This window comes from Lucilia sericata, unplaced genomic scaffold, assembly GCF_015586225.1.
Source record: "Lucilia sericata isolate MDLA Ls3-8-SP2 unplaced genomic scaffold, ASM1558622v1 Contig000354F_arrow, whole genome shotgun sequence".
Classification (NCBI taxonomy): Eukaryota; Metazoa; Arthropoda; class Insecta; order Diptera; family Calliphoridae; genus Lucilia; species Lucilia sericata.
Window position 1 is genome coordinate 77531 of NW_023994374.1, and position 27207 is coordinate 104737.

General features: G+C 27.3%; 1 protein-coding gene across 1 annotated transcript in view; it reads right to left on the minus strand.

The window, feature by feature from the left end:
• The window catches only part of LOC119604037 (serine-rich adhesin for platelets-like), a 302563-nt gene that overhangs the window by 77347 nt on the left and 198009 nt on the right, over window positions 1-27207 (minus strand). The window contains exon 6 of the mRNA XM_037956367.1: window positions 16475-17262. Within this exon, the coding sequence (XP_037812295.1) occupies window positions 16475-17262 (788 nt within the window). The remainder of the gene's footprint in view (window positions 1-16474; window positions 17263-27207) is intronic.

Consider the following 27207-nt stretch of genomic DNA (forward strand, 5'->3'; position numbering starts at 1 on the left):
ATAGTCGAGACTATAAACTAATTTATAGTTGAGACTATAGTCTAATTAATAGTATAGACTATAGACTAATATATAGTCGAGACTATAAGCTAGTCAATAGCCAAGGCTATAGATAAATCTATAGTCAACATCTACAGTCGACACTATAGAATAATCTGTAGTCGAGGCTATAGACTAGTTGATAGTTTAGACTATACATTGGTCTATAGTATCGACTATAGTTTACTGTCTGGACTCTAGAGTCTAGACCATAGATAACTCTATAGTCGAGGCTATATACTAGTCTATAGTTGAGGCTCTAGACTATAGTCGATGCTATAGACTAATTTATAGTCGACGTTATAGACTAATCTATAGTCGATGCTATAGTACTATACTATAGCAGTACTATAGTCGACGCTTTAGACCAATGTAAGTCTATAGTCCTACTATTGTTGATCGAGAGTATATACCAATCTATAGTTGAGACTATAGGCTAATTAATAGTATAGACTATAGACTAATATATAGTCGAGACTATAGATAAATCTATAGTCAACATCTACAGTCGACACTATAGACTAATCTGTAGTCGAGGCTATAGACTAGTAGATAGTTTCGACTATACTTTGGCCTATAGTATCGACAGTAGTTTACTGTCTGGATTCTAGACCATAAATAAATCTATAGTCGAGGCTATATACTAGTCCATAGTCGAGGCTCTAGACTATAGTCGATGTTATAGACTTATCTATAGTCGATGCTATAGTACTATACTATAGCACTAGTATAGTTGATACTTTATACCAATGAGGGTCTATAGTCCTACTCTTGTTAATCGAGACTATATACCTATCTATAGTCGAATCTATATTCGCGATATTAGACTATAGAGTAATCTATAGCCGAGACTATAGACTATATAGTCGAGATTTCAGACTAAACTACAGTCGAGACTATAGACTAATAGACTGTAGACTATAGTCGAAAACCATGGACTATATATAGTTTCGTTTGATCAAGACAATATAACAATCTATAGTCAAAACTATAGAATATATACTTATTTATAGGCGAGACCCTAGTCTAATCTATAGTCAAGTCTATAGATCAATCAATAGTGGAAACTATTGTCAAGATTATAGACTAATTTATAGCTGAGACTATACTATACAGACTAATCTATAATCGAGACTATAGACCAAGCTAGAGAGAAATTATTCTAAACCTTAAAAAAAGAGCCCATAACTGTATAATGGCAATAAATCTAAATTTATCATAAGTTTGTGACTTTTTATTAGCAACATGTTGAGAAACAAGTTTCATATAACATGTTTCATTAAAAAATGTATATAAAAATAACAATAAAAACATTTCATAACATAAAATTTCCCTAACAAATTCTATAAATAATGTTGCTAACAATTTTTTTTTTTACAATTTTAACCACAAAATAAATATTTTATTTTCTCAACAACATGTTGCCATTAACACTTTTATCTATAACATTTGTTTAAAACTATTTTATATTGCAACAACTATTTTTTTTATAATCTACATAATCCAAAAGATCGCGTTTCAAAACTGTATGGCTAAAATTGTAATTTTAAACTTTGCGTGTTAATAGTCATCTCAACAATTTAGCAAAAAGTAACAGACAATTTAAAGCCAGGAATATTGAAAAAGTAAATATGAATTATTTGACATTGACATTGACCAAAAATACATCAATATATTATATATCACAAGGGTATGGCAGCGGGGTTAATAACACAGCCAACTAACATAGCGTGAGTCTAATTTTGTGGCGTGGTGTTAAACATGAACAAACAAGACAAGAAGAGTAGAAAAACAATTAAAAAACAAAGATTATAATCAAATAATATTATGAATATGGTTGTTACTGAAGGTCATTTTAAAGATGTTAAACAGAAAGCGAAAAAAAAAAACAATTTTACGGAGTACTACAAACTGTCCAACTGACACATTGAGTAGACCAACTTAAACAAATTGGTCTAAAACATACGCTTATGTATGTATGTGATGGTACAATATGTTTATTGCTAAAGACAACAATTGAATTTTAATTTTCAGATTATGATTTCTGTTAAGAGCACTTGAAACTGTTAAAAATTATTTAAATATTTTGATTTTAAAATCAAAACAAAAAAAGAAGAAGAAGTATATAGAGCACTTAATGTTTGAGTTTTTGAAGTCAATGGACTTTAATATATAGACAAAAATAGTTTTGGTTTTGTGGCTAAAGTTTTCTATTTTGTTGACATTTGCTGTTTAAGAAAATGACAGCAAATTACAAGTAACACATGAGACATGAACAATATGGTGTTATTAGTAATGTTTATTGGTTTGGATCGCAGAGGAGAAAAAAAACTTTGCTAGAATGTGGGTTAACATGTTGAAGCTAAATATTTAAAAAATGTGGTAAATAATAGAAAATGTGACAAGTTTTTTTAAAGAAATTGTTATAAGGAATGCAGCTTATAGACACATTTTAAGGGAACGTTGGAAAATACAATGTCTTAACAGGATTTATACAGTTAATGTCTTACATTGGATATTATGTTATAACATTTATATCATGACATAAATTTGATGTTAAACTTCTCGAAAGCTTTTCAGATAGAATAATTGAAGATTTGGATCCCCAAAATATCTGGGGTCTTTAAAAAATCGATTTGAACAAATACGCAGACAGACGGACAGAGTGAGTTTTATAAAATTTATGTGATATGATATATTATAACATTTTTGTCATGACATAAATTATTTTTGCCAAAACATAAACATTTTGTAAAATTTCTGTTATAACATTATAACCTTACAAGCAACATTTAAAAACAATTTACATAAAGAAACATGTTTAAACATATCCTTGCTAACATAAAAATGTTACAACATGTTTACACAAACAATTTTCAAATGAAAAATTTATTAGTTAAGCAGATGTTTAAATTTCTAATCAAAATCTTTTAAAAATAACCTAGTAAAGTATAAAAATATTTATTAGTTTATTAAATTTCTTCAAAACTAAATGCTTTTAATCTTTCGACTATGTTTCTCCAACGATATCCTTTCGTTATACATGTCATTTAATTTATAGCTATTCAAACATACTTAGACCATAAGATATAAACATTTTTAGGGGTTTGTCGAAACTTAGCTTACGTTTGTTGTCACTTTCATTGGCCAAAACATAAAACTGTCAAATGAAAGTACAAGTGCTACTTCAAAAAACAAACTAGAAAAAAAGCACATAGCAGCAGCAGCACATGACATGCATGAAAGGCTAAAATAGTGATAGAGACCAGCAGCAGCAACATGTTGCTTAACATTTCTTTTCATTACGTTGTCTAGGTAGGCAGACAAGGCAATCTTTTTTGCATGTGTACAAAAGTCAATTTTAGTTGAATGACCAATTTTTATTTTCATTTTTTTTTTTATTTTGTTTGTGGCACATAAAGACATGTCGAGAAAATCAACGCAATGTCAACAAAATTTCAGTTGCTGCCATGATTGCATTTTGCCATTTAGTATTTTTTAACTATTTAAATCCTGGTATTCATTTGCAATTTAGTGGTCATTGCTTTGTTAGTTTTTTTATTTGGATTTTTTTTTCGGTTTATACTTTTAGTTTGTTTTCTTATGGTCATATTTTTATTTGGTATTTTTTGTCTTATTGTCAAGACTAATTGTCTGGAGTATTGTCATGTATGGTTTGAAAAATAGAAAAAAAAATATATAAAACAGATTTCCTAGAAATATATACTTTTTTTTTGGTTTTCTTTTTAGTTAAGTTCATTTTTATTTACTTTCATTAAATTAAATTGCCTTATTGTCAAGTTTTGTTTAAAAGAAAATTCAATATTAAATTAAATGTCAATTTTCTATAGGAAAAATATTGTTTAAGATACCGCTTCCCGTTAAAATAACTGTCAAATTCAATTAAGAAATTTTGTAAATGTTGCTTTTGTGTTATGTGAGAACTAGTTGAAAATTGTGGCAAAAGTTTATGTTAAAATTGTTAAGATTTTTGATTTTTTTTTTTACATTCCCAAAGTAAAATAAACAAACTACTTTTGAAGAAAATAACTTCCAAAAATTGTTGTTATAATGAAAAGTTGTTCTTAAATATAAATGAATAATGAAGAAATTTTCTATAGAAATCTATTCTTCATAATGAAGAAATTTTCTATAGAGAACTAGTCTTCAAAATGAAAAAAATTTCTATAGAAAATTAGTCTTCATAATGAAGAAATTTTCTATATAGAACTAGTCTTCATAATGAATAAATTTTCTATAGAAAATTAGTCTTCATAATGAAGAAATTTTCTATAGGAAACTAGTCTTCATAATGAATAAATTTTCTATACAAAACTAGTCTTCATAATGAAGAAATTTTCTATAGGAAACTCTAGACTCTAGTTGTTATAATGAAAAGTTGTTTTTAAATATAAATGAATAATGAAGAAATTTTCTATAGAAATCTATTCTTCATAATGAAGAAATTTTCTATAGAGAACTAGTCTTCATAATGAAAAAATGTTCTATAGAAAATTAGTCTTCATAATGAAGAAATTTTCTATATAGAACTAGTCTTCATAATGAATAAATTTTCTATAGAAAATTAGTCTTCATAATGAAGAAATTTTCTATAGGAAACTAGTCTTCATAATGAATAAATTTTCTATACAAAACTAGTCTTCATAATGAAGAAATTTTCTATAGGAAACTAGTCTTCATAATGAAGAAATTTTCTATAGAAAACTAGTCTCAATAATGAAGAAATTTTTTAGAAAACTAGTCTTCATAATGAAGTTGTTCTGAAATATAAAGTTCTAGAAATATAGTCTTAAAGTGCTAAGCGTAACAGAGAACTAGTTCAAAACTGTTCGTTAGATAATGTATTCGATCTCCAAAAACTGGTTCAACATCAAGAATTCTAGAAGTAATTCTTGAGGAATAAAATTTTAAGGAATTCAAAGGAAAAAACTTCAAACAATAATCAATACTAAGGTGACCAATTGAAACAAAAACGGCATCAGTCTCACACATCAAACATGTATGTGTTCTAGAACTTTTTCCTAGGAAGCTTTTGCCTACAACCATATAGAAATATTTATTTATTTTATTATTTATTTATTTTTAGAAAACTAGTCTTCATAATGAAGTTGTTCTGAAATATAAAGTTCTAGAAATATAGTCTTAAAGTGCTAAGCGTAACAGAGAACTAGTTCAAAACTGTTCGTTAGATAATGTATTCGATCTCCAAAAACTGGTTCAACATCAAGAATTCTAGAAGTAATTCTTGAGGAATAAAATTTTAAGGAATTCAAAGGAAAAAACTTCAAACAATAATCAATACTAAGGTGACCAATTGAAACAAAAACGGCATCAGTCTCACACATCAAACATGTATGTGTTCTAGAACTTTTTCCTAGGAAGCTTTTGCCTACAACCATATAGAAATATTTACAAGTGTTGCCATAAATTTCTTTATCTTTCATATCCCCAAGAATGTTGCAAGCAAATACTTTTCATAAATTAAAACAGAAAACAAGTTTTTAAATTTAAACAACAAATACTACTCTTTTTACTAAAAACAAACAATTTATTATAATCCTTGATAGCAAAAAAAAAAAAACACTTAATAAATTCTTAATGATTTTTTGCTTTAACATTAAGCAACAATGTTGCATAAATATTTAGATACAAAAAAGATTAACAGACACATTATTTATCTTAGAAGATTGAAAAAAAACATGATAGAAAAATGGTGATAAATTGAGATTTCATTTTTCAGTTTCTTTTTCTAAAAGTTAACTTGACTATAAAGAAAAAAAAAATAATAAAAACATTTAATTTGAAAGTCTTAAGTGTTTGATGATCTCTTAACTAAAAAGCTATAATGTAACAACATTAATAAAGCCATGTCAGGTTACGATAAAAAAAATATTATTATATATTATAAATATTTTATACTTGATCAAATGAAAAACGAAAGTTTATCAACAACAAATCATTGACAAAAGTCTGTTGTTGTGCACCCTTGTTTCCTCTAGACTCTGGCTTTTGATCAGCCATTGAGTAAGATCATTCGAGGAGCAACAGCATCGTCATTCAGCCATCATTTTTATTACATTATTAACAACAAACTTAATGTGAATAAGTAACAACTAAGAAAAAACAATATATGTATATAAAAAGTTCATTTACCGCTGTCAATGTTAACAAAGATTGCTGTTTTTTTTTTGTCTACATTTTGCTGCAATTATAGCTACTGCAAAATGCTACTGCTAATGCCACTGATTGCTGCTGCTATTGTAGTAGTAGTTTGTGTGTTAAAAGCTTAAGCTTTATTTTAATATTTTTTCATACTAAATTTATACAATTAATGAGTGACGTTGAATCTGTGGTGGCTGGTTAATGACTCAAAACAAAAAATGTACTTATATATAAGAAATGAGATTAAATACTGGAGTTAAGGAAATGTAAAGCACTTTGCGTCCGCAAGTCTATTAAAATATAAATGTTTCTTTTTTTTTTTGTTTTGTTTTCAAGAACAGTCAGACATTTAGTTACTATAAGTGTTGAAATACAAGGAAGAATACATATTTATAGTCAGAGGTGAATAGTTAGGGAGTAGGGATGCCAAACGGGAATTCCCGATTCCCGAAAATCCCGGTATTTTCGGGATTTGAAAGTACCGAAAACCGGGATTTTAAAAAATGTAATCCCGGGAAATTTCGGGATTTTAAAATCCCGAATTTTTAAGTATTTTTCCGCTATTTTATACATTATAAAGTACTAAATAAGAGAATTTAAAAAGTTTTTGGACTTAAGATGACTCTACTAACTTACAAGCTGAAATATCAAAAAAAAGTAAGTATATTCGGCTATGACGAATATGCTTTTCTATAAACATCAGGGTGATATTACTCATCAAATTTACTGATAGGACCTTATATGAGAGGTAGGGTGAATCATTGACCGTTTTTATAAAATTTTTCATAATTTTTTTAGACCAATTTTGGTTCATACACTTTCCGGTAGGAAGATTTACGTTCCTATAAAAGTTTCTTAGCTTTTGGCGAGTAAGAAACTTACTTATCTCAAATTTCATCTCTACACTCGTACTTGTAAGCCAGTAATGAGCGTTAAAGTATTTATCTGGATGGGACCTTATGTAGGGGTAGGGTCAATTATGGACCGAAACACATAAAATTTGGTAGAGAGATTTTGACTCGCATGAAACATATGTGTATCGAATTTCATCGCTATACTCGTATTTTTAAGCCAGTAATGAGCGTTAAAGTCATTTTTTTAACGGGACCTTATATGGGGGTAGGGTCAATTATGAACCGACCCACATAAAATTTGGTAGAGAGGTTTTGGCTCGTCAGGGATTTACGAATATCAAATTTCATTGCTATACTAAATAGGCATAGATACTATCAGATATATAAAAATAACAAGTACGAAATTATAGGCGGGCGAGGCCGACCATATAACCCCATACACCAGTTATGAGAGTAAAATGTAATTTAGTTTTCATAATAAAAGTATACCTCGCCTCCGATATATTCTAGCACTTTATTGTTAAAAAACTATTTTTCTGAAATATGCTTGGGGGAAGGACGCCATCATATGAGTCGATCCTCATAAAATTTGGAGGGCGAATTTACGGTTACATAAAATGTTTTATGCTGAATTTCATTGCGACAGTTCTCTTTTTAAGCGAATTGTGGACACTAATTCTTTTTTAAAGCTGTGTTTTGTATGGGGGCTCTGATCAAAAGCCCGATCATTTCAAATTTCATCAGCGTATTTTAGGAGAGTATAAAACAAAAGCACTACTCCGGAGAAACCCAATATACCATCCCTACTAAGGGTATAAAAAGGGCAATAAATAGGCATTGATACTATCGGATATCTATAATGGAAGTCAACCTGTCAATAAGATGGCGAGAAGATAATTCCCTTGGTTAGTGAACACGGGATATAAGGTGGAGGAGATATAGGTGCAGTACAGGTGCTCTATGTAGCCTCGTATGGATCCCCATTACACATACTATTTAAATATTATTTGGAAACCATTGTAAATTTGGATATCATGAGTATTATTTCAGGTTTTTATTCTACTATTCAGTGCCTGGGATGGAAAGATTTTTATTCTAAGTATGTACTTTGAATTAATTTGTTTTTCTTTTCACAAAATGCTTATTGGAAAGTAAACACCTACTAAGAGTATTCATATTGCAATATGAAATAAAACATTTTATTTTTGTCGGTAAATTATTAAGATTTTTTGAATTTTTTTTTTTATATTTTTCGGGATTTAGAAATCCCGAAAATCCCGGGATCCCGATATCGGGATTCCGGGATTTATTTAAAAATCCCGAATTCCGGGATTTCTAAAAACCAGTCCCGATTGGCATCCCTATTAGGGAGTTCTTTGTACCTTCGCAATCCCTTAAGAGTAAGAGCAACATGTTGCATTACACTTTAATAGCAATATTTTCAGACATTTTCTACAGAAATCTAGCCTGAGAGATGAGTAATTGTTCTTGATCTTCAAATTCAAGAAATATTCTATAGAAAATTGATCTTCAAATTGAAGAAATTTTCTATAGAAAATTGATCTTCAAATTGAAGAAAGTTTCTATAGAAAATTTATGTTCAAATTGAAGAAAGTTTCTATACAAAATTGATATTCAAATTGAAGAATGTTTCTATAGAAAATTAATCTTCAAATTACAGATATTTTGTATAGAAAATTGATCTTCAAATTGAAGAAATTTTCCAAAGAAAATTGATCTTCATAATAAAGAAAATTTCTAAAGAAAACTAGTCTTCATAATGAAGAAATTTTCTATAGAAAACTAGTCTTCATAATGAAGAAATTTTCTATAGAAAACTAGTGTTCATAATAAAGAAATTTTCTATAGGAATCTAGTCTTCATAATGAAGAAATTGTCCGTAAAAAACTAGTTTTCATAATGAAGAAATTTTCTATATAGAACTAGTCTTCATAATGAAGAAATTTTCCATAGAAAACTAGTCTTCATAATGAAGAAATTTTCTATATAGAACTAGTCTTCATAATGAAGAAATTTTCTATATAGAACTATTCTTCATAAAGAAGAAATTTTCTATAGAAAACTAGTCTTCATAATGAAGAAATTTTCCATAGAAAACTAGTCTTCATAATGAAGAAATTTTCTATATAGAACTAGTCTTCATAATGAAGAAATTTTCTATATAGAACTATTCTTCATAAAGAAGAAATTTTCTATAGAAAACTAGTCTTCATAATGAAGAAATTTTCTATAGAAAACTAGTCTTCATAATGAAAAAATTTTCTATAGCAAATTAGTCTTCATAATGAAGAAATTTTCTATAGAAAACTAGTCTTCATAATGAAGAAATTTTCTATAGAAAACTAGTCTTCATAATGAAGAAATTTTCTATAGAATACTAGTTTTCATAATGAAGAAATTTTCCATATAAAACTAATCTTCATAATGAAGAAAATTTCTATAGAATACTAGTTTTCATAATGAAGAAATTTTCTTTATAGAACTAGTCTTCATAATGAAGAAATTTTCCATAGAAAACTAGTCTTCATAATGAAGAAATTTTCTATAGAAAATTGGTCTTCATAATGAAGAAATTTTCTATAGAATACTAGTTTTCATAATGAAGAAGTTTTCTATATAGAACTAGTCTTCATAATGAAGAAATTTTCTATATAGAAGTAGTCTTCATAATGAAGAAATTTTCTATAGAAAAGTAGTCTTCATAATGAAGAAAATTTTTTATGGAAAACTGATCTTCATAATGAAGAAATTTTCCATGGAAAACTAGTTTTCATTATGACGAAATTTTCTATAGAAAATTTGTCTTCAAGAAATTAAAATTAAAAAAATATGAAAAATTGTTTTATAATTTATGTACAACATGTTGCAACAACAAATAGTCAGATTTCAAGTTTAAACTAAACTATTAAAATAGCTTTTCTTTTAAACAGTGAATACCCCTGCTAAAGGCTGACAATTGCAGTTTCTGTTTACCACAATGACTAACATGTTGTGTATGATAAAACGTAATGAGTTTTATATTAAAAGCAATTGTTTGTGGCATTTGTTGTGGTGCTGTATTTTTGTCTGTCCGTCCATCTGTTGTTGGCAGCTTCTGCAGCAATTGTTGTTTATTTATTATAAATGACGTTATCAGATTTTTAACACTTTCATTACTTAATGTGTATACAGTTACTTAAAATTGTTCACAGCACTAATGAAGCCTGCAACAAAAAAATCTTTATTATTATTATTTTTGCAATGTAAAAAAAAAAGAAAATTGTTCAACTCGCTCACACTCTCGCAATCCTTATCAGTTTAACATAATCTGTGAAAAAAAAAACTGCAACGACTTGTTTTCGTTTATTTTCGAGAGGATTTCAAGCGTTAATTGTAATTTCCTTTAGCTGTATAAGAGGACTGACTATTTTTTTGCGAAAATAAAAAACTTAAGTGATATATAAATGTTTATGTATCATCACATATTGTCAGTTTTGTATGCATTTTGTAGTAAAGTTTTTTTTCTTCTTCTCGTGCATGTTGTTTGTTTGTATCGTTTTTAAAGCGTTTTCAGTTTACACGTCTCTTTTATGGCATTTTAAATGCCGCCATAAATGTTGCATATTACTGCAATTTTTTCATTTAAATATATTCATTCTTTTTTTTCTGCAGTTGGTACACATATGAATTTTTTTTTTGTTTAGTTTGCAAACAATTGTATAAATTCGCATGTAGGTTTCCTTATGTTGCAGTCGTTTTTTTTTGCCAGCAACTTTTGTGTTGCAGTGATTATTTGTTTTGTTGGTGTGAGGAGGAGATGTAAAATGTTGTGTACTGTTGATTGCTTATATTAATACGCCTACAATTCTATTTATTTGCCATAAATAGTGGCATTTGCATGTATATTTTATTAAATTGCATTGTGATTTTTTTTAGGGTGCAGCAGCAGCAATTGTTAAGAAATTAAGAAAAAGTGTTTGGTTTGTTTTTTGTTTTTTGTCTTTATATTGTGCCACCAGTAAAAATGTTGTCTTAGAAATTGTAATTGTATGTTAGAAATATTGCTTTCAATATAAAAACAATTACAAGTTTTATTATAAGTAACATATAAAGTTTTTGCGAAATAAATTGTGTTTAAGCAACATGAAGTAAAAAGTACTTTTAAGAAAAAAATGTTTACAGAAAATTTTGATAGACAATGTTAGTAAATATTGATTGTAATTGACAATATTTAATATAGAAATACATATAAAGTAAAATTAACCTTAATATAAGCTGATTTCTACATGTAACTAGGACACATCATGACCAAGATTTTTATTTAATAAACTTAATCTCAATATAAGCAAACTGTTTTTTAAATCTTCCAAATCGATAAATTTTCTATTGAGAATTTATCTTCAAAATGCAGACATGTACTTTGAAAATTTTCTTTTAAATCCAACAAATTTTCATAAAGATTGGTCTTCCAAAAATTTGCATTCAAAAATAAGGATACTTCTATAGGAATCAAATTTTCAAAAAGAAGAAAATTTCTATAGAAAATTAGTGTTCAAAATGAAGATATTTTGCATAGAAAATTTAACATCAAAATAAAGAAATTTTCTATAGAAAATTGATTATCAAAATAAAGCAATTTTTAATTGAAAATTATCATTAAAATCAAGAAATTTTTAATAGAAAATTTATTATAAATTTGTAATAAAAAATTTATTATAAATTTGTAATAGAAAATGAAGAAATTTTCTATAGAAAATTAGTCTTCAAAATGAAGAAATTTTCAGAAGAGCATTGATCATCAAAATTAAGAAATTTTCTATAGAAAATTAGTGTTCAAAATGAAGAAATTTTCAATAGAAAATTAGTCTTTAAACTGAACAAATTTTCTACAGAAACTTAACCTTCGAAATGAATAAATTTTCTATAGAACATTAGTCTTCGAAATGAAGAAATTTTCTATAGAAAGTTGATCATCAAAATGAAGAAATTTGCTATAGAAAATTGATCATCAAAATGAAGAAATTTTCTATTGGAAATTGATCATCAAAATGAAGAAATTTTCTATAGGAAATTGTTCACGAAGAAATTTTCTATAGAAAATTGTTCATCAAAATGAAGAAATTTTCTATAGAAAATTGTCATAAAAATTAAGAAATTTTCTATAGAAAATAGTTCATCAAAATGAAGAAATTTTCTATAGAAAATAGTTCATCAAAATGAAGAAATTTTCTATAGAAAATAGTTCATCAAAATGAAGAAATTTTCTATAAAAAATAGTTCATCAAAATGAAGAAATTTTCTATAGAAAATTGTTCATCAAAATGAAGAAATTTTCTATAGAAAATTGTTCATCAAAATGAAGAAATTTTCTATAGAAAATTGTTCATCAAAATGAAGAAATTTTCTATAGAAAATTGTTCATCAAAATGAAGAAATTTTCTATAGAAAATTGTTCATCAAAATGAAGAAATTTTCTATAGAAAATTGTTCATCAAAATGAAGAAAATTTCTATGAAAAATTAGTTTTCAAAATGAAGAAATTTTCTATAAAAAATTAATCATCGAAATGAAGAAATTTTTAATAGAAAATTGCTTTTCAACATAAAGAAGTTTTCTATAGAAAATTGCTCTTCAAAATGAAGAATTTTTTATTGAAATATATTTTTTAAAATGACGACTGTAAACAAACTTGAATTGAAAACATTTTATAAAATAATGAAAAAAATGTTTCCGCAACATGTTGCCTTAATCATAAATTAAAAATTTTTTGTTGAAAATTACATATTTTCTACCAAAAAGAAAAATATTCCACTACTTGTTTCTTATAAATCTCTTTATTATCACTATTAAAAGCTAAGTTACGCAGCCAACCTGTCTAACATAATTTCTTTCTTGTTTTTCACCATAATGACATAGTAAATCTATAATAAACATTTTTGAAATTATTTACAATTATTTGTCAACTAATCTCTTAAACAATATTTGTTAACAATTTATGGAAACTTTTAACGCAATTTTGTTAAAGTTTATCACCCACAATAATAATCGCATGGGCGAAAAAAAACATATAAATTGAGTAAATTGAGTAGTAGTAGTAGTAGTGGAAAAGCTGCGAAATGAAACCCACCGCGCGCCAAACCAAACAGCTAAAGTGTAATGAAATCTCTGAAAACATTTAAGCTGCGTATACACACTCTTGTTGTAATAGTAAACTGACTATTTTAGACAAAAAAAGAAAATCGGCTTAAACAAGGTATTAACAATCGTCGTACGGAGTACGTACGTATAAATATGACACCAAATGACAAAACTACTAGTTGCAAAACAGACAGACACGTACACACCGGGGGGACATAGCAAAAGTTTGTTTTTTTTACTTACATGTTTTTATTTGTAATATTTTGCATATAGAAAAAAATCGAATAAATTTTGTAAAAAATATTGTTATTAAAAAAAGAAATTTATACAAGTTGATATTTTATGAGCGCATTACCCTCAAATGCGTAAGAGTTTTATTGCAAAAACACGCTCAGAGAAAGAATTTAGTAGAAGAAAATGTTTATATGCAAAATAAGATTTTAAACGGCAGAATATCTATAGGTTAATCGATAACCGGAGGTGGTGTTAACGTGGGTTAGTTAGTTAGTTTGAAAGGAGGATGTAAATCTGAAGAAATACACATCTAGGCCTCTATCGGAGCTGTTGTGCGTACTTTAACCAGTGCCTCAGGTGGGAATCGAACCCATCACTCCCCGGTCTACCAGACTAGAACAGTAACCACTAATCTACCGGAGGCCACTTTTGTGTGATTTAGTTTCTTTCTTTTGTTAGCACTAATCTTATAAAAAGATGGCTTCTACTCCATTAAAAAAGTAATAATTATATTTTATTTCATTAAATAAACAAAGTTGTCAATGACGATTTAACTTTAATTGCCTTAAACCATTATGTATATTAAACAAATGTATCAGCAACATGTTGCAGAAAACAAAAGTTATCCATAAATAGTTCTGATTTAAAAATATAGCTTTCTATTCCTTCCTTTCATTTAAAGTGACATATAAAGAAATAATTTGCAACATGTTGCTTTAAATATGTTTTGTAGCCGCATTTACATTTTTCTTCGAGTGTCCGCAAAGTTGTAAAACGTTAAAGAAAGAGAAATAATAAAACTTTAAATACGATCATGTTTATAAATTACATTTAATGAAATAACGCACCACTGTAAATGAATACGGCAGAAAACTAATGGGTGTCATCACCTTTTTCTATAAATACCAGAAATTATAATTGGTTTTTACAATATTGCGGAAAAGAAAAATCATCATAAACTTCACAGGAATCACATTAAGTCTAAACAAATTTTCTTTTTAAATCTGACAAAAAGAAGAAAATTATGATAATAACTTATAAAGTTAATAAGTTTTCCCTTTTACGCATAACTATAAACAAAAAGGAGCAGCGAAAGTTTATTTCAAAACCTCCACTTTTACAAAATTTACATTTGAAATTACAAATTTTGAATGTTTAAAACGGTTTTTTTTAAATGTGTCATACATTTTGCACAAACAAAAAACACAAAGAAAAAGCCTACACTAAACAACAAATAAATGCTTAAAATTATTAGTTTTATTATGACAAATAGACGGTTATTATATTTAAAATATTATTCATGTATTTTGGCATAAATATTGTACCACATGTGAAGTTTAAGACACTTTTTTTACATGTACATCCATTCATTAATAAGTTTATTTTAACCATATCTATACTTAAGTTCATTTAACTTTAAATAAATAATTTGTTTAACACTTAAACTCATTATAGACCTAAAAACATGAGTTGGTTGACTTATTTTGATTTTAATGAGTTTAAAGACTTAAATGGCCTAAATTTTAGAATTCATGAACTCAAGGAAATTGCGGTACATAATAATGAAGTACATAATTACTTTTGTTAATTTGAATTAAAGGCCTTTGACCTATTGTTTCCATGCAATTCCTTAACAAATATATTTCAAATTCTTTTAAATTTGTTTGTTAAAGGAAATATGTAGTAATGTTTTGTTAAAAAATTGTTCAGTAAAAATTTTCACACACATTCCAGTTAAAAAATTGGAACATTACAAAAACAAAAAAGAATTCAACTTAACATATTCCACATGTTTAACACAAGTGTTGATAATGTCAGTGATATGGTTGGAGTGACATGTGCAACATTTAAAGTTGCCAACATATGTTGTTTTCTAAACACAAAATGACAAAGTAATAAAAAAATTTTCTGTAGAAAAAAAAAAAAATAACAAACAACAAAACAAAATTCTTTGATTTCTTTTAAGGAGAAAAACAAAACTTACAAAACAAGTGTGAAAAAATAAATTGTAAAAAAAAGATTATATTGTTCACAACTGCCCACATATGGTTTGGAATGTCTAATAAAATTGGCGCCTAGAATTTTCAAATTTAAATATCACAATAGAGCTATAAAGGAAATCAAATTTAATAGAAATTGAAGTCATAGAAAACATTTTTTTTTTTTAATTTTATTTCAGATTGTTTTAAAGAAAAACTGTTTCTTCGAAATAAGAAATTCTTCTAAATAAAGAAAAATATTGAAATTTTCTATTGAAAATTGATCTTCATATTCTATAGAAAATTGATTAAAAATATGAAGAAATTTTCTATTAAAATTGATCGTCAGAAACTGAAGAAATGCTCTAAAGAAAATTGATCTTCAGAAAATAAAGAAATGATCTATAGAAAATTGATCTTCAGAAAATGAAGAAATTTTTGTAGAAAATTGATCTTCAGAAAATGAAGAAATTTTTGTAGAAAATTGATCTTCAGAAAATGAAGAAATTTTTATAGAAAATTGATCATCAGAAAATTAAGAAATTTTATTTAAAAAATTGATCTTCAAAAAATGAAGAAATTTCCTATAGAAAATTGATCTTCAGAAAATGAAGAATTTTTCTATAGAAAATTGATCTTCAGAAAATGAAGAAATTTTCTAAAGAAAATTGATCTTCAGAAAATGAAGAAATTTTCTAAAGAAAATTGATCTTCAGAAAATGAAGAAATGTTCTATAGAAAATTTTTCTTCAAAATATGAAGAAATTTTCTATAGAAAATTAATGTTCAAAATATGAAGAAATTTTCTATAGAAAATTAATCTTCAGAAAATGAAGAAATTTTCGGTAGAAAATTGATCTTCAAAATATAAAGAAATTTTCTATAGAAAATTGATCTTCAAAATATAAAAAAATTTCTATAGAAAATTGATCTTCAAAATATGAAGAAATTTTCTACAGAATTTTATCTTGAAAATATGTCTTTTTGGTTCTGTATAAAAGTTTTCTCTTAAATATTAATAGTAAAAGAAAAATTTCTTTGACTTACCTTAACACGTTCCAAATATTCTTGCAATTCAAAATATGGATCCTCATCTTCATCACCTTCCAATGGTAAATTAGACAAATTAAGCGCTAAATCCAAATTATCCAAAGCAGCTAATTTGTTACGGCTGGTATCACAACCACGAGCTGCTTTTGCTAACCCTGTTGCTGTTAAAACGTGGTTACTTTTATCAATTGATGTGTCATTTGGCTGCTTATAAGCAGAAGACAACGTTGACGTACACAATGATGATGATGGTTGTGTTGCAGCTGTTTTAGACAAGACATTATTACTTAAGATATTTTGTTGCTTATCAAGTGTCATGGTATTTGTTGCTGTTTCCAATGAAGAAGATGATGATGTTGCTGTTGCTGGTGTCTCTTTATTGCTTCCGTATTTATTGGCAGCATTATGATTTGTAAGACTTTGACTGCAACGTGGTATAGTGGCAGCTGAACCAGGTTTAGAGGATTTTAATAATGATGTTGCAGACATAGAGGATGACGTTGTCGTTGATAATGATGCTGCTCTTGCTGTTGATGATGATGATTTGTGGTTTAAATTGTCATTTGTGCCATCTTTTAATTCAACTGAGGTTTGTTGTCTGCCATCAATTTCATCGTTCGAAAATAAAGTCTGTTCTTTTGAAGCAGCTAATTTTTGACACATGTTGCTAGAATTATTGATAATTATAGGCTGTTGACATGTCATGTTTTGTGTTAATAATTTCATAGGTTTATTGCACTGGTTTTTATGTTTATTAAAATTGTCATGTTGTTTGTGTATTTGTTCTGTAAAGATAAATAAAGTGAAACCAAAAAATAAGTAAAATAAAATCAATTTTATGTTTTTTAGAGAAGTTTTTTTTAACCATTTATTTATCTAATAAACATGTCAGTTAATAATTTAGTTTTTTTGCATGTAGCTATTGTTGTTACTTCTAATATAATATTTTATAATCACGTTTTTGCGCTTTTCATTTACAATTGTCGCAATTACTAAAGTATTGTTGCACAAAAGTCTGTTACAATTAACCCCTTAAAGATTAGAAGGATTGCCCAAGAGATTTTGAAATAGTTTTGTTCTAAAATAAGTATAAGAGAGGAATTTTATTTCACATAAACTATTTATATTAAATACAGTAAATAAAATTACTAAATAAAGAAATATTTTAAAGTATTAAAGGAAATTTGTCTTTAATTTTCAATTAGAATACAAAAAGAATCTTCAGAAATGTCGAAATTGGAATTTGTAGTAGATTTCTACTTAAATTTAAAATGCTATTAGTAATTTTACTGCTGGCAACATGTTGCATATAATTTCTTGACATTTTTTGTAAACTAAAGTGTTATTCTTTTAAAGGGTTAATTCTAAGCTTGTTTATTTGCTCTTAGTTGACTTTTTTCCCCCATTTTAGTTGTTGTCATACACTGCGTGACTATAATTTTTTTTGCATTTGTAATTTATATCTAACCATGTTGCACTTTTTTTTTTGCCTGCTCTTTCTCTCACTCACTTAATGTTGCTTTAGCATTATTGTTGTATTTATGTTTCAATGGTGTTACATTTGCATCTAAATATGTTTATGAATGTCTTGAAAATTATTGTTTATTTACTTGTATTTCTGGCAACAGTTGTTGGCCTTAGTACCACAGTTTTTTTACTGTTACAGTTGTTGTTAAATGTTGTTTTTTGTCTGAAATATTGTAGACATTTTAATAATTTTTTTGAGAGCAAGAAAAAATATAATAATAATAATAATAATTTAGATTCATTAGTGACATTTTGTGACAATCATTTTGTAGCCATTTAACATTTTGTACAAATAACAATAAAACACATGTTTATGGGAATTTATAGCCAATAGATAGATGTTGGCAACAAAGTTTCGAATACAAAGAGTTTAGGCTATTTAAATGAAACATTGTATGTTAGTCAAAATTCCATATTAGTTACGGATATTTAATTAAATTTATTGCATTGTAATGAAATACTTGCAGGATTTTTTTTTCAGCAACATAGCAACATGTGTTTTTAATATTTTGTTAAAGTACTTGCTTCATTTGCCTTAAAGTGTTGAAGAGAATATTATTTGTTTTGATATTAATCAGATACATTAGTCTATATAGACTCTTGTCTAGTATATGGACTAGTCAGTTATCTAATCTATGGACCAGCCTTCTTTAGTCTAGAATCAGGAGAGTACAAGTTTTAATATTGTCTTTTACAATATGAAATCTAAATTGTTTAATTATATTCGCTTTTAAATATAATTTTTGTTAAAAAATTTCATTAAAACCCCTAAAAATCTAAAATTATTTTTAAAAATTTACGATTTTCACACGCCAATCGCTAATCAAATCACAGTCATAAATCTTTTGCTCAAATTTAACAAAAAAAAAAAAATGGATTTAAAAAAAACCCTTTAAAACTTGAACATCTATTTCATTCTTAAAATTCTACAGAATTTGGGCAGACAACAACATAATTTTTGCAATGTTCCTTTTTTATTATCTGTAGGTTTCTTCTTTTTTTATGTACAAATCAAAGTGATTTATTAGATTTATTTATATAGAACTCCAAGAAATATTCACAAAGAAAGCCAAACAACAACAAGAAAAGGTCACACTGACCCATAATGTTGGAACAAGAGAAAAAGAAAAATCAAAAAAATTTTAAAATCGGTCAAGAAGACTATAGCAACGAGCTAAAAATGTTATAATATGTTCAATAAAAGCAAGATGGAGTTATGTTATTATAGGATTAACTGTTAAGTCAATAGATATGACAATAATAACACAAAGATTTAAATCAGAGATAGGCTCACATTCCAAGTGAATTCAATCAGTTAAAATTTATATATTTATGACATCTTAAACTTTTAGGTAATATCTTCACCTAATGACTTTTAAACCTAAAATACCATAAGCATTTTTTATAGTTTATTTAAATAAATTTAAAATTTTACTTAAAGAAATACATACAACTTATTTCATGAATGGACTTTTTATTTGTTTGTTAAGACCGTAACTCAATTTTTTGTTTGGTATACATTTGAATATATTTATTTATATTCTCTCCTCTATATGAATATATAAAATTTTATTGCTCATGCGTGCGACCGATGAGGATCAAATGATAAAATAATAAAAACAAAATCCCACAAATTGTATTGAAATAAAGCAGGCAGCCAAGTCAAATAGTCAGCAATAAAAAAAATGCTAAAAAACACAACCCAAGAAACCCAACATACTGCCAACAAGATCATATTGTATTCAATGAATTTGTTTTGGGTTTGTTTTATTTTAATTTTTATTATTACTTTTTTGTTGGATTTGTAGTTATTTCTGTTTCATTTTTACGGTTGCTCGTTACACAATTTCAATGTTGAGATCGTAAATCACGCGACCAAACAAGTCGCTAACAGAGTCAGTCAGTATATACTGTGTCGGACAGCCTGGCTAGCTAGTTTAGTTGGCTAACCATAAAGAAAAAATACTTACATATAATCTTAAATTTACAAATAAAACAAATTTTATTTATAAGGCCAACTGACCAAAGATCCCATGTGTTGCAGCAGCATTAACTTTGTAATGTTGCAGTTACATAAAATTTTATATGGAATATGTGCGTGCTTTTGCAGTTAGCATTTAGTACATGGAGTTTGAGAGAGAGAAGAATACTACGCTTAAGCAGGAGTTTTAACCCTATAAAGGGTTTGAATATTTATAAATTTAAGAAAAAGTTGGTGTTTCTATTTATTAAAGGATTAATTATAGACTTTGTGAATAGCTTTCCGGGAGTATATCTTGTTGTTATACCATACTTGATACATTCTAACATTGGAACAAATTGAGATCACCGCTATAGCTTATTATGACAACTTATCTATTTACATATGTATTAATATCGTCTTTTTCCAGAAGTTTTCCATAGAACGGGTACAAGATAATTTTCCTTTCACTTATAAAAAAATTATATTGGAGTTATGTTTTCAAATAGAGAAATTACAACTTTTAAACGATAGCACTTTTGAATTAACGAAAAGCGATAAGTATTGTGAAGGAATACCAGTGAGACTTCCAAGGTTTCTAAATTGTTGGAAGCAACTTAACTGCGTAATAAAATTTGTCCTGTTCGGTTAAGGGCCGCATATAAGGACAAAATGTGACGGAAGTCATTAAGGAATAAACCACAATAAGTCACTTTTAAATTAAAAGAAAGCGGATGGTAATGAGAAGAAATTTCAGTGAGACTTCCAAGATTTCTAAATTATTGCAAGCCGCTTAACTGCGTAATAAAAATAGTCCTGTTCGGTCAAGGACAGCATATTAGAACTATATATGGGAATTTACTAAAAAATGAAACAAAAATATACTATTATATTTGTTTTTTATGCCTTTTATACATTTGATTCCAAAACATTTGTGATTGCATTATTATTTTAAGAGTATTTAAGTTTTTTACCTGTTAAGGAATGTAAATGAGTTGTTCCTTGTCCTTAAACAAAATATTTGTACATATTATTTTATTTTCAAGGAATTTGCAATTACTTTTTCAATAAAACACTTTTTTAGACATATTTGAAAACTATTTTCACTTAACACAAAATTTATTCAAATTGAAAAATATTTCCTGCTAAAATTCCTGCTTTAATTGCTTTTTTGTTATATATAAAAGCTCAAACATATGAAACTAAAACAAATATGCCAGAGTTGTAAGTAGGGTTCTAAAATTTAAATAAAAAGTCGACTTTTGCAGTAATTGTTTAAGGAAGACTTTTGTTAATTGGCAACAAATAAAATATCGACTTTCGAAATATCGAATTTCGAAAAAAAATATAATTGATTTTGTAATAAAAGTCGCACTTTCATAAATTACAAAGCGTCGGAGTGTCGACTTTTTGTGAGCTGCTAAAGGAAGAAAACGAAAATGATTAATTTTTGTTTCAAACTTTTAACTAGGGTTTTATAGTTGAAACAAAAAGTCGACATTTCGACTATTTGCATATTATGAAAAGTCGACTTTTTGCAATTTTGAAACTTGAATGTTTGTACTTTTTTCATATCAACTTTTTGATTTCTTCCGACTTTGTTAACTTCTTCATTTATTTTTCAATGTTTATGTTAAAAATATATTATCAGGTTTAGAAATGAAAAAGCGTGTGGTTTTAAAAATGGTATCATAACGATAACGGTTACCAGCCTTGAGAATATTTTTCTAACACCTTACGTACAAAAGCTGCTTGCTGTGAAACACTTATTTTACATTGGATTTTGAAAGTTTTGTTATTGTTTACATTTTGAATTATAAAAAATTTAACGTTGCAGTTTACAATTTACTAGTTTTAATTGCAAAAATTATTTCTCTCTAATTTCTGCTGATTCTTTAGTACAAATCTTAACCATAAAATCTGCATAGGGTGGTATGTCATGGGAAAATCCCTTAACAACGCAAGAATATTTCAATTTACAAAGGTGGCGCCCATCGAAATGGATACCAGTGTCCACAATAGATAACTAATTAATCTTCTTATTTAAGCCGGAAGGTATTATACCTATACATAAAGATGTCTATATTTGTGACAGTTAACGATCGACTGCTTGTGGTAATAAATGTTACTTTTTTGGGAAAGCTTTAAAAGAAGTAAAGTATCTAAGGTATGTAGATGGAGTTTAACTCTCTTTTTCTTGCTACACCTGTTCCAAAGAGAATTTAAACAGAATATAGACTAGACTATACAATTGAATATAGACTATCCTATAGACTTGACTATATACTAGGTTATAGACTTGATTATAGACTAGACTATTGACTTGACTATAGACTAGGCTATAGACTATAGACTAGACTATAAACTAGACTTTATACTAGACTTTAGATTAGACTAGACTATTGATTATACTATACTATAGTCTAAAGTTTAGACTCTAAACTATAGAGTATGTTATTGACTTGACTATAAACTGGGCTATACAACTGAATATAGACTAGCCTATAGACTTGACTATATACTAGGTTATAGACTATACTATAGACTAGGCTATAGGCACACACAATTTACATTACCCACAATTTAAACTTTAACTGTTTATTTTATTTTCATTGGCAAATTTTATCCTTTCAAGGGTTAAATATTGCAACATTACAGCAGCATCTGCAAAACTTTTGCTGACTTGCCAAAAAACTAAAAAAAAATTGAAGAGCTTGGGAGGTCTTTTTTTTAGTTTGCTGATGCTCGCTGTTGTTTTTGTTATTATTGCATTTCGTTGAAAATGAAATGAATGAATTTAAAATGATTAACCATATGATATATGGTTACAAAAACAACATGTAAATAAACGAAATGCTAAAAAATATACATATAGTATTTTGTATTTTGCCAATTTCATTTCTGTTGCTGAATGTACAATTTTTATTTCTGTTCAATTTCATCTCAATAACTTTCGCATCAATTTTCACTTGCAATTGTACATATTACATTCCTATATTTGTTATTAAAGAAAAAATATAAATGCAACAAACTTGCAATGTGTACTTGATAACGAAATAAATTTCAAGACCAGGAAATAATAACCAGGGTAAAAATGCAACTTGGAAGATATGTGTTCAAACTATTGGCATTTAATGTATACAAAGCTTCTATAACCTGTTAAATACCAGTTATAACTACAATATCTTCCATTTGACATTACATTACATACACATTACATATAGCATTACATTGTAAGCTTAAGCTAACTATTACTGTACTATTCAATCTACTGCAACATTTTTCACTGGGACTATTTTAACATCTTAAATTAAATATATTTATTTATGAATTTTCAACACCTTTCAACTTTCAACAGACAGTTTACCAAGAGAAACCAATCACCAACTATTATTATTGTTATTGTGTATGGTTAAAATAACTTTGTATGTAGAAAAACAAGAAAAAAATATAACTAAAATTGTTTTAAAACTAATTTACTACAATATTTTCCCATACCCAGCATGTTGTATATTTGCAATATGACTACAAATGGGTATAGTATCTGAAAGCCGTAACCAATTAAATGTACAATAAAATTGAGAGAAAAAAACAATACAAACTATAGTTTGTGGTCTTGTATAGAGTTAACTGTGTTTGGGAGGAGACGTTTTCCTTTCCTCCCTTTTTAAACACCCGCTCGTCAAACCTTTTGATAAACAAATTAAAAAAAAAAAAATAAATACAATAAAAATAAAAACACTAACGGGTGTGTCTGTTCACGTGTTAAATGTGATTGATATTTATCGTTTAGCATTTGGTTGGTCATTTTGACATTCACACAACAGCATTACATCTAGAAAGGATTGTACGATTGGAGAAGGGAATTTGTTAAATATGAAAGATTTCGAATATGAACAAAGAATACTTTTCTTTTAAAGAAAGCTAGAGGGACTGATCAATATTAGAGAACATAAAATTCAACGCTGACGCTCATTGGGTTAAAGATATGGATCGTATTACATATCAATAGAAATATATTTCAGACCTTTCCATTGATATCCATATCAACCAGGTTGGACAATTAGTAATCGAGATATGTTCAATTATTTATTAAAACATTGGAAGCCTATAACACCTAGAGCTGAATAGAGCAGAAAAATATTTTTCCATTTTTGTAATAAGAAGAAAAATTACTATCATTTGAAATTTTAAATCCGTTGAATGGTCATCTGCGGACTTGGTTCTGTAGTAGACAATCTTTCTTTAGGAGTATAATAGAACCTGTACTTTAATCTTGAAGAGGATCTAGAGAACAAGTACTTCTTAGGAAATTTTAGGATCTGTTTTCCATTTTTATTTTAATGGTTGTGTTTGGAAACGTTCTAGAATTAGTTGCTCGATTTTGATTTTAGATGTTTGAGTTATATATTTTTTTGTAATATTACATTGTTTTAGTTTTTAAAATCCGTATAACAAGTTCAAGGTGTAGTAATGAAAATCTAAATATTGTTGTTACAAAAATAATGATTAATTGTTTCTTGATTTGTGTGTTTAAATCATACTATAACTTGACTGATTTTGCAGCAAATCACATATTTGTATAAAAATAAAGTTGTCAATGGAAGGCCAACACAATGCAAGCGATAGGCGAAAATAGCTAATTTGTTATTTGTGTTTACCAAATGTTTGTTTATACAAATAAAAGGGGGTTTCTAGGGAACTGGGTACTCTTTACTGAGTACCTTAAAATGTAGAACTTTTAGCATTTATTATGATAACGACTAAATTCTGTCTTAAACTTTTAACATTACGTTTACGTACGTTACGAGTGGGTAATTCTACCATAACTCTAAACACTTTACGAAAGAAAACAAATAATATTAGAAGAATTTTAAAATAAAATAATTGTTGTCAAGATTCCATTGTTAATTTTTAAAGGCAGCGACTTAAAAAGAGAGAAGGTGAAAAACTACAAACAAAAGACAATTAAATTTTACATGGTAATTGATTCGATTCAATTCAAAATTTGCCAAGACGTTTGGAATATGTACAGTTTTTTTTTTTTTGTTAACTTTATTAACACTTTATTGTGACAAAGATTTATGAGGAATTTTTCTAACATATTTAATAATGAATGAATTCAAACAATGAAATACAATGACATTAATTAAGTGGATAAAAATGTTAAAATGACATCGTTATGTTTGCAGAAACATGCTGAAGATGTAGTTTTATGTGAATGGGTTTTAAACGTCGAAATCTTTTTGCTTAAGTTCCATTATTTTTTTCAATAGAAAAACATAACAAGACTGTTATATACTAAAGATGACAAATTTTTAAACTTTTAGAAAAGGACTGAAACAGGGTAAACTGAATACCGTGGACTGAAATATGGGAGTGTAAAGATCTTTAATAACGATCGATGAGAGAGTGTTAATGACTCTATTGGGAAAATGGAATAAATTAATAGCGACTTTTAATAAAAAAAATCGGTTAATCAAATTTATATAATACTTTTTGGGAGATTAAATATGTGTTTAAAAAAATGAATTCTTCATAGCGATTATGATCAGTAATGAATCAAAGTAAAGATATTTTAACAGCCCAAAAAATATACAGTAAATCCTATTTATATCATTATAAAACTTTACTATTATTTCTTGATTAGGAAATCTTTCTCTTTGAAATGTTTCATGTTACAGTCTTCAAATTTTTCGAACAATTGTCTTTATTGGTTACACTTAATGTCCAACAAAAGTTTTGAATGTTGTTGCCATAATAATCTAGAAATATACTTCATTAAATGACACTTATAAAAAGATACTAGAGTAAAATTCTAAAGTTAGACAGCAGACAGGCGTGTCGGCAAAAATGAAGAAGTTTTTTTTTTCCCCTCTTTGTACACACAACTAATGACAGTTTGTAAGAAAAGTCAGCAAAGGAAAAAAGATGGACTAAACACAATAAGAAATTGTATAGACGTAATCGCAAATGAAGGTAACAACAAAAATAACAAGATATCGTCTATATGTAACACTTTGTTCTTTTGTTCATCGTACTACTATTATTATTATTATTGGTGATGTAGTCCGCTTTTTAAACTTGAGGGCATCATTAAAAGGCATCAATGTTAATGATGATGGTGATGAGAATGATGTGTGTTTGTATGTGTGTGTGTATGTTGATAAAAGAAAATAAAAACAATTTAATTGAATAAAGGAGATCAGAGCACTATGGGCAGAATAGTTAATAGTTAGTAAATTTTAAAATAAATATATGTATTTTGGAAAACTGTTGAGAAATCACTAAAATGTATCTATATATGCTTCTTAGACTATAGATATTTGCAAACAGAAAATTTGCAACTGTAGCAGAGTTAACAATCTAGAACTAGAATCGGTTTTAGCCACAAATAACCAATTACTTAACTAGTTTTAGCTTAGGTCCCATAAAAAGAAATATAAACGCTAGTACGCACTTTAATTTTATGAAAAATTTTAAAGCACAATAAATACCTTTTTATATTCGAAATTATTACACTTCTGCCCATAGTGCTTCTACATGAGACTTTTGCAAAATCGTTTGTATAAGTACTCTTTATAAATGATCATTAATGCTATTATTATAATACACATACTAAACATGATAGAGATGCTGTTCTATTAAAGATGATTTACATCACATGCTGATTACAATAAAAAGGATTGTTGACGAGGGGATTTGTGGCACATTTGCCCCCTAGATATTACACAGTATTTTTGGTGTGTTTTTTTTTTCTCTCTCACTAGTATTAATCGTTAAATAATGAGATTTTTTTCCAGCTCTAGTTCTATTCGTATGCGTGGCGTGTTTTAGTCAAGTCAGGATTCTGTTTTGTTAAAATGTTGCTGTTTGTGGCCAACAAAATATATCTGGTAAATGCCAGAGAGTGAGGTGCGTTTCATGTTGTATTCTGTTGTGGTGTTGTTGTAAAAATGTTTGTCTCAGACATTACGTCGCGTCATGATCATTATGTTAAGTTGTTAAATGGTCTGTTTTTTCCGTATCGTACATTATTTTGCTGTAAATGTTGCTGCTGCTGTTGTTGTTCATCAAACTGTTGTTTGTTGTCTGTAATTGTTGTTCTGTATGTTGGTTGTTTTTGTTTTAATTCTTTGTAGTTTTTTGTGTAAATCTGGGGGTTTATCTGTTCTTTTTATGTTTCTTTTCTGGTCAGGGATTTCTATAATATGTTGTCCAAAATACATAATTAATCCTTTAA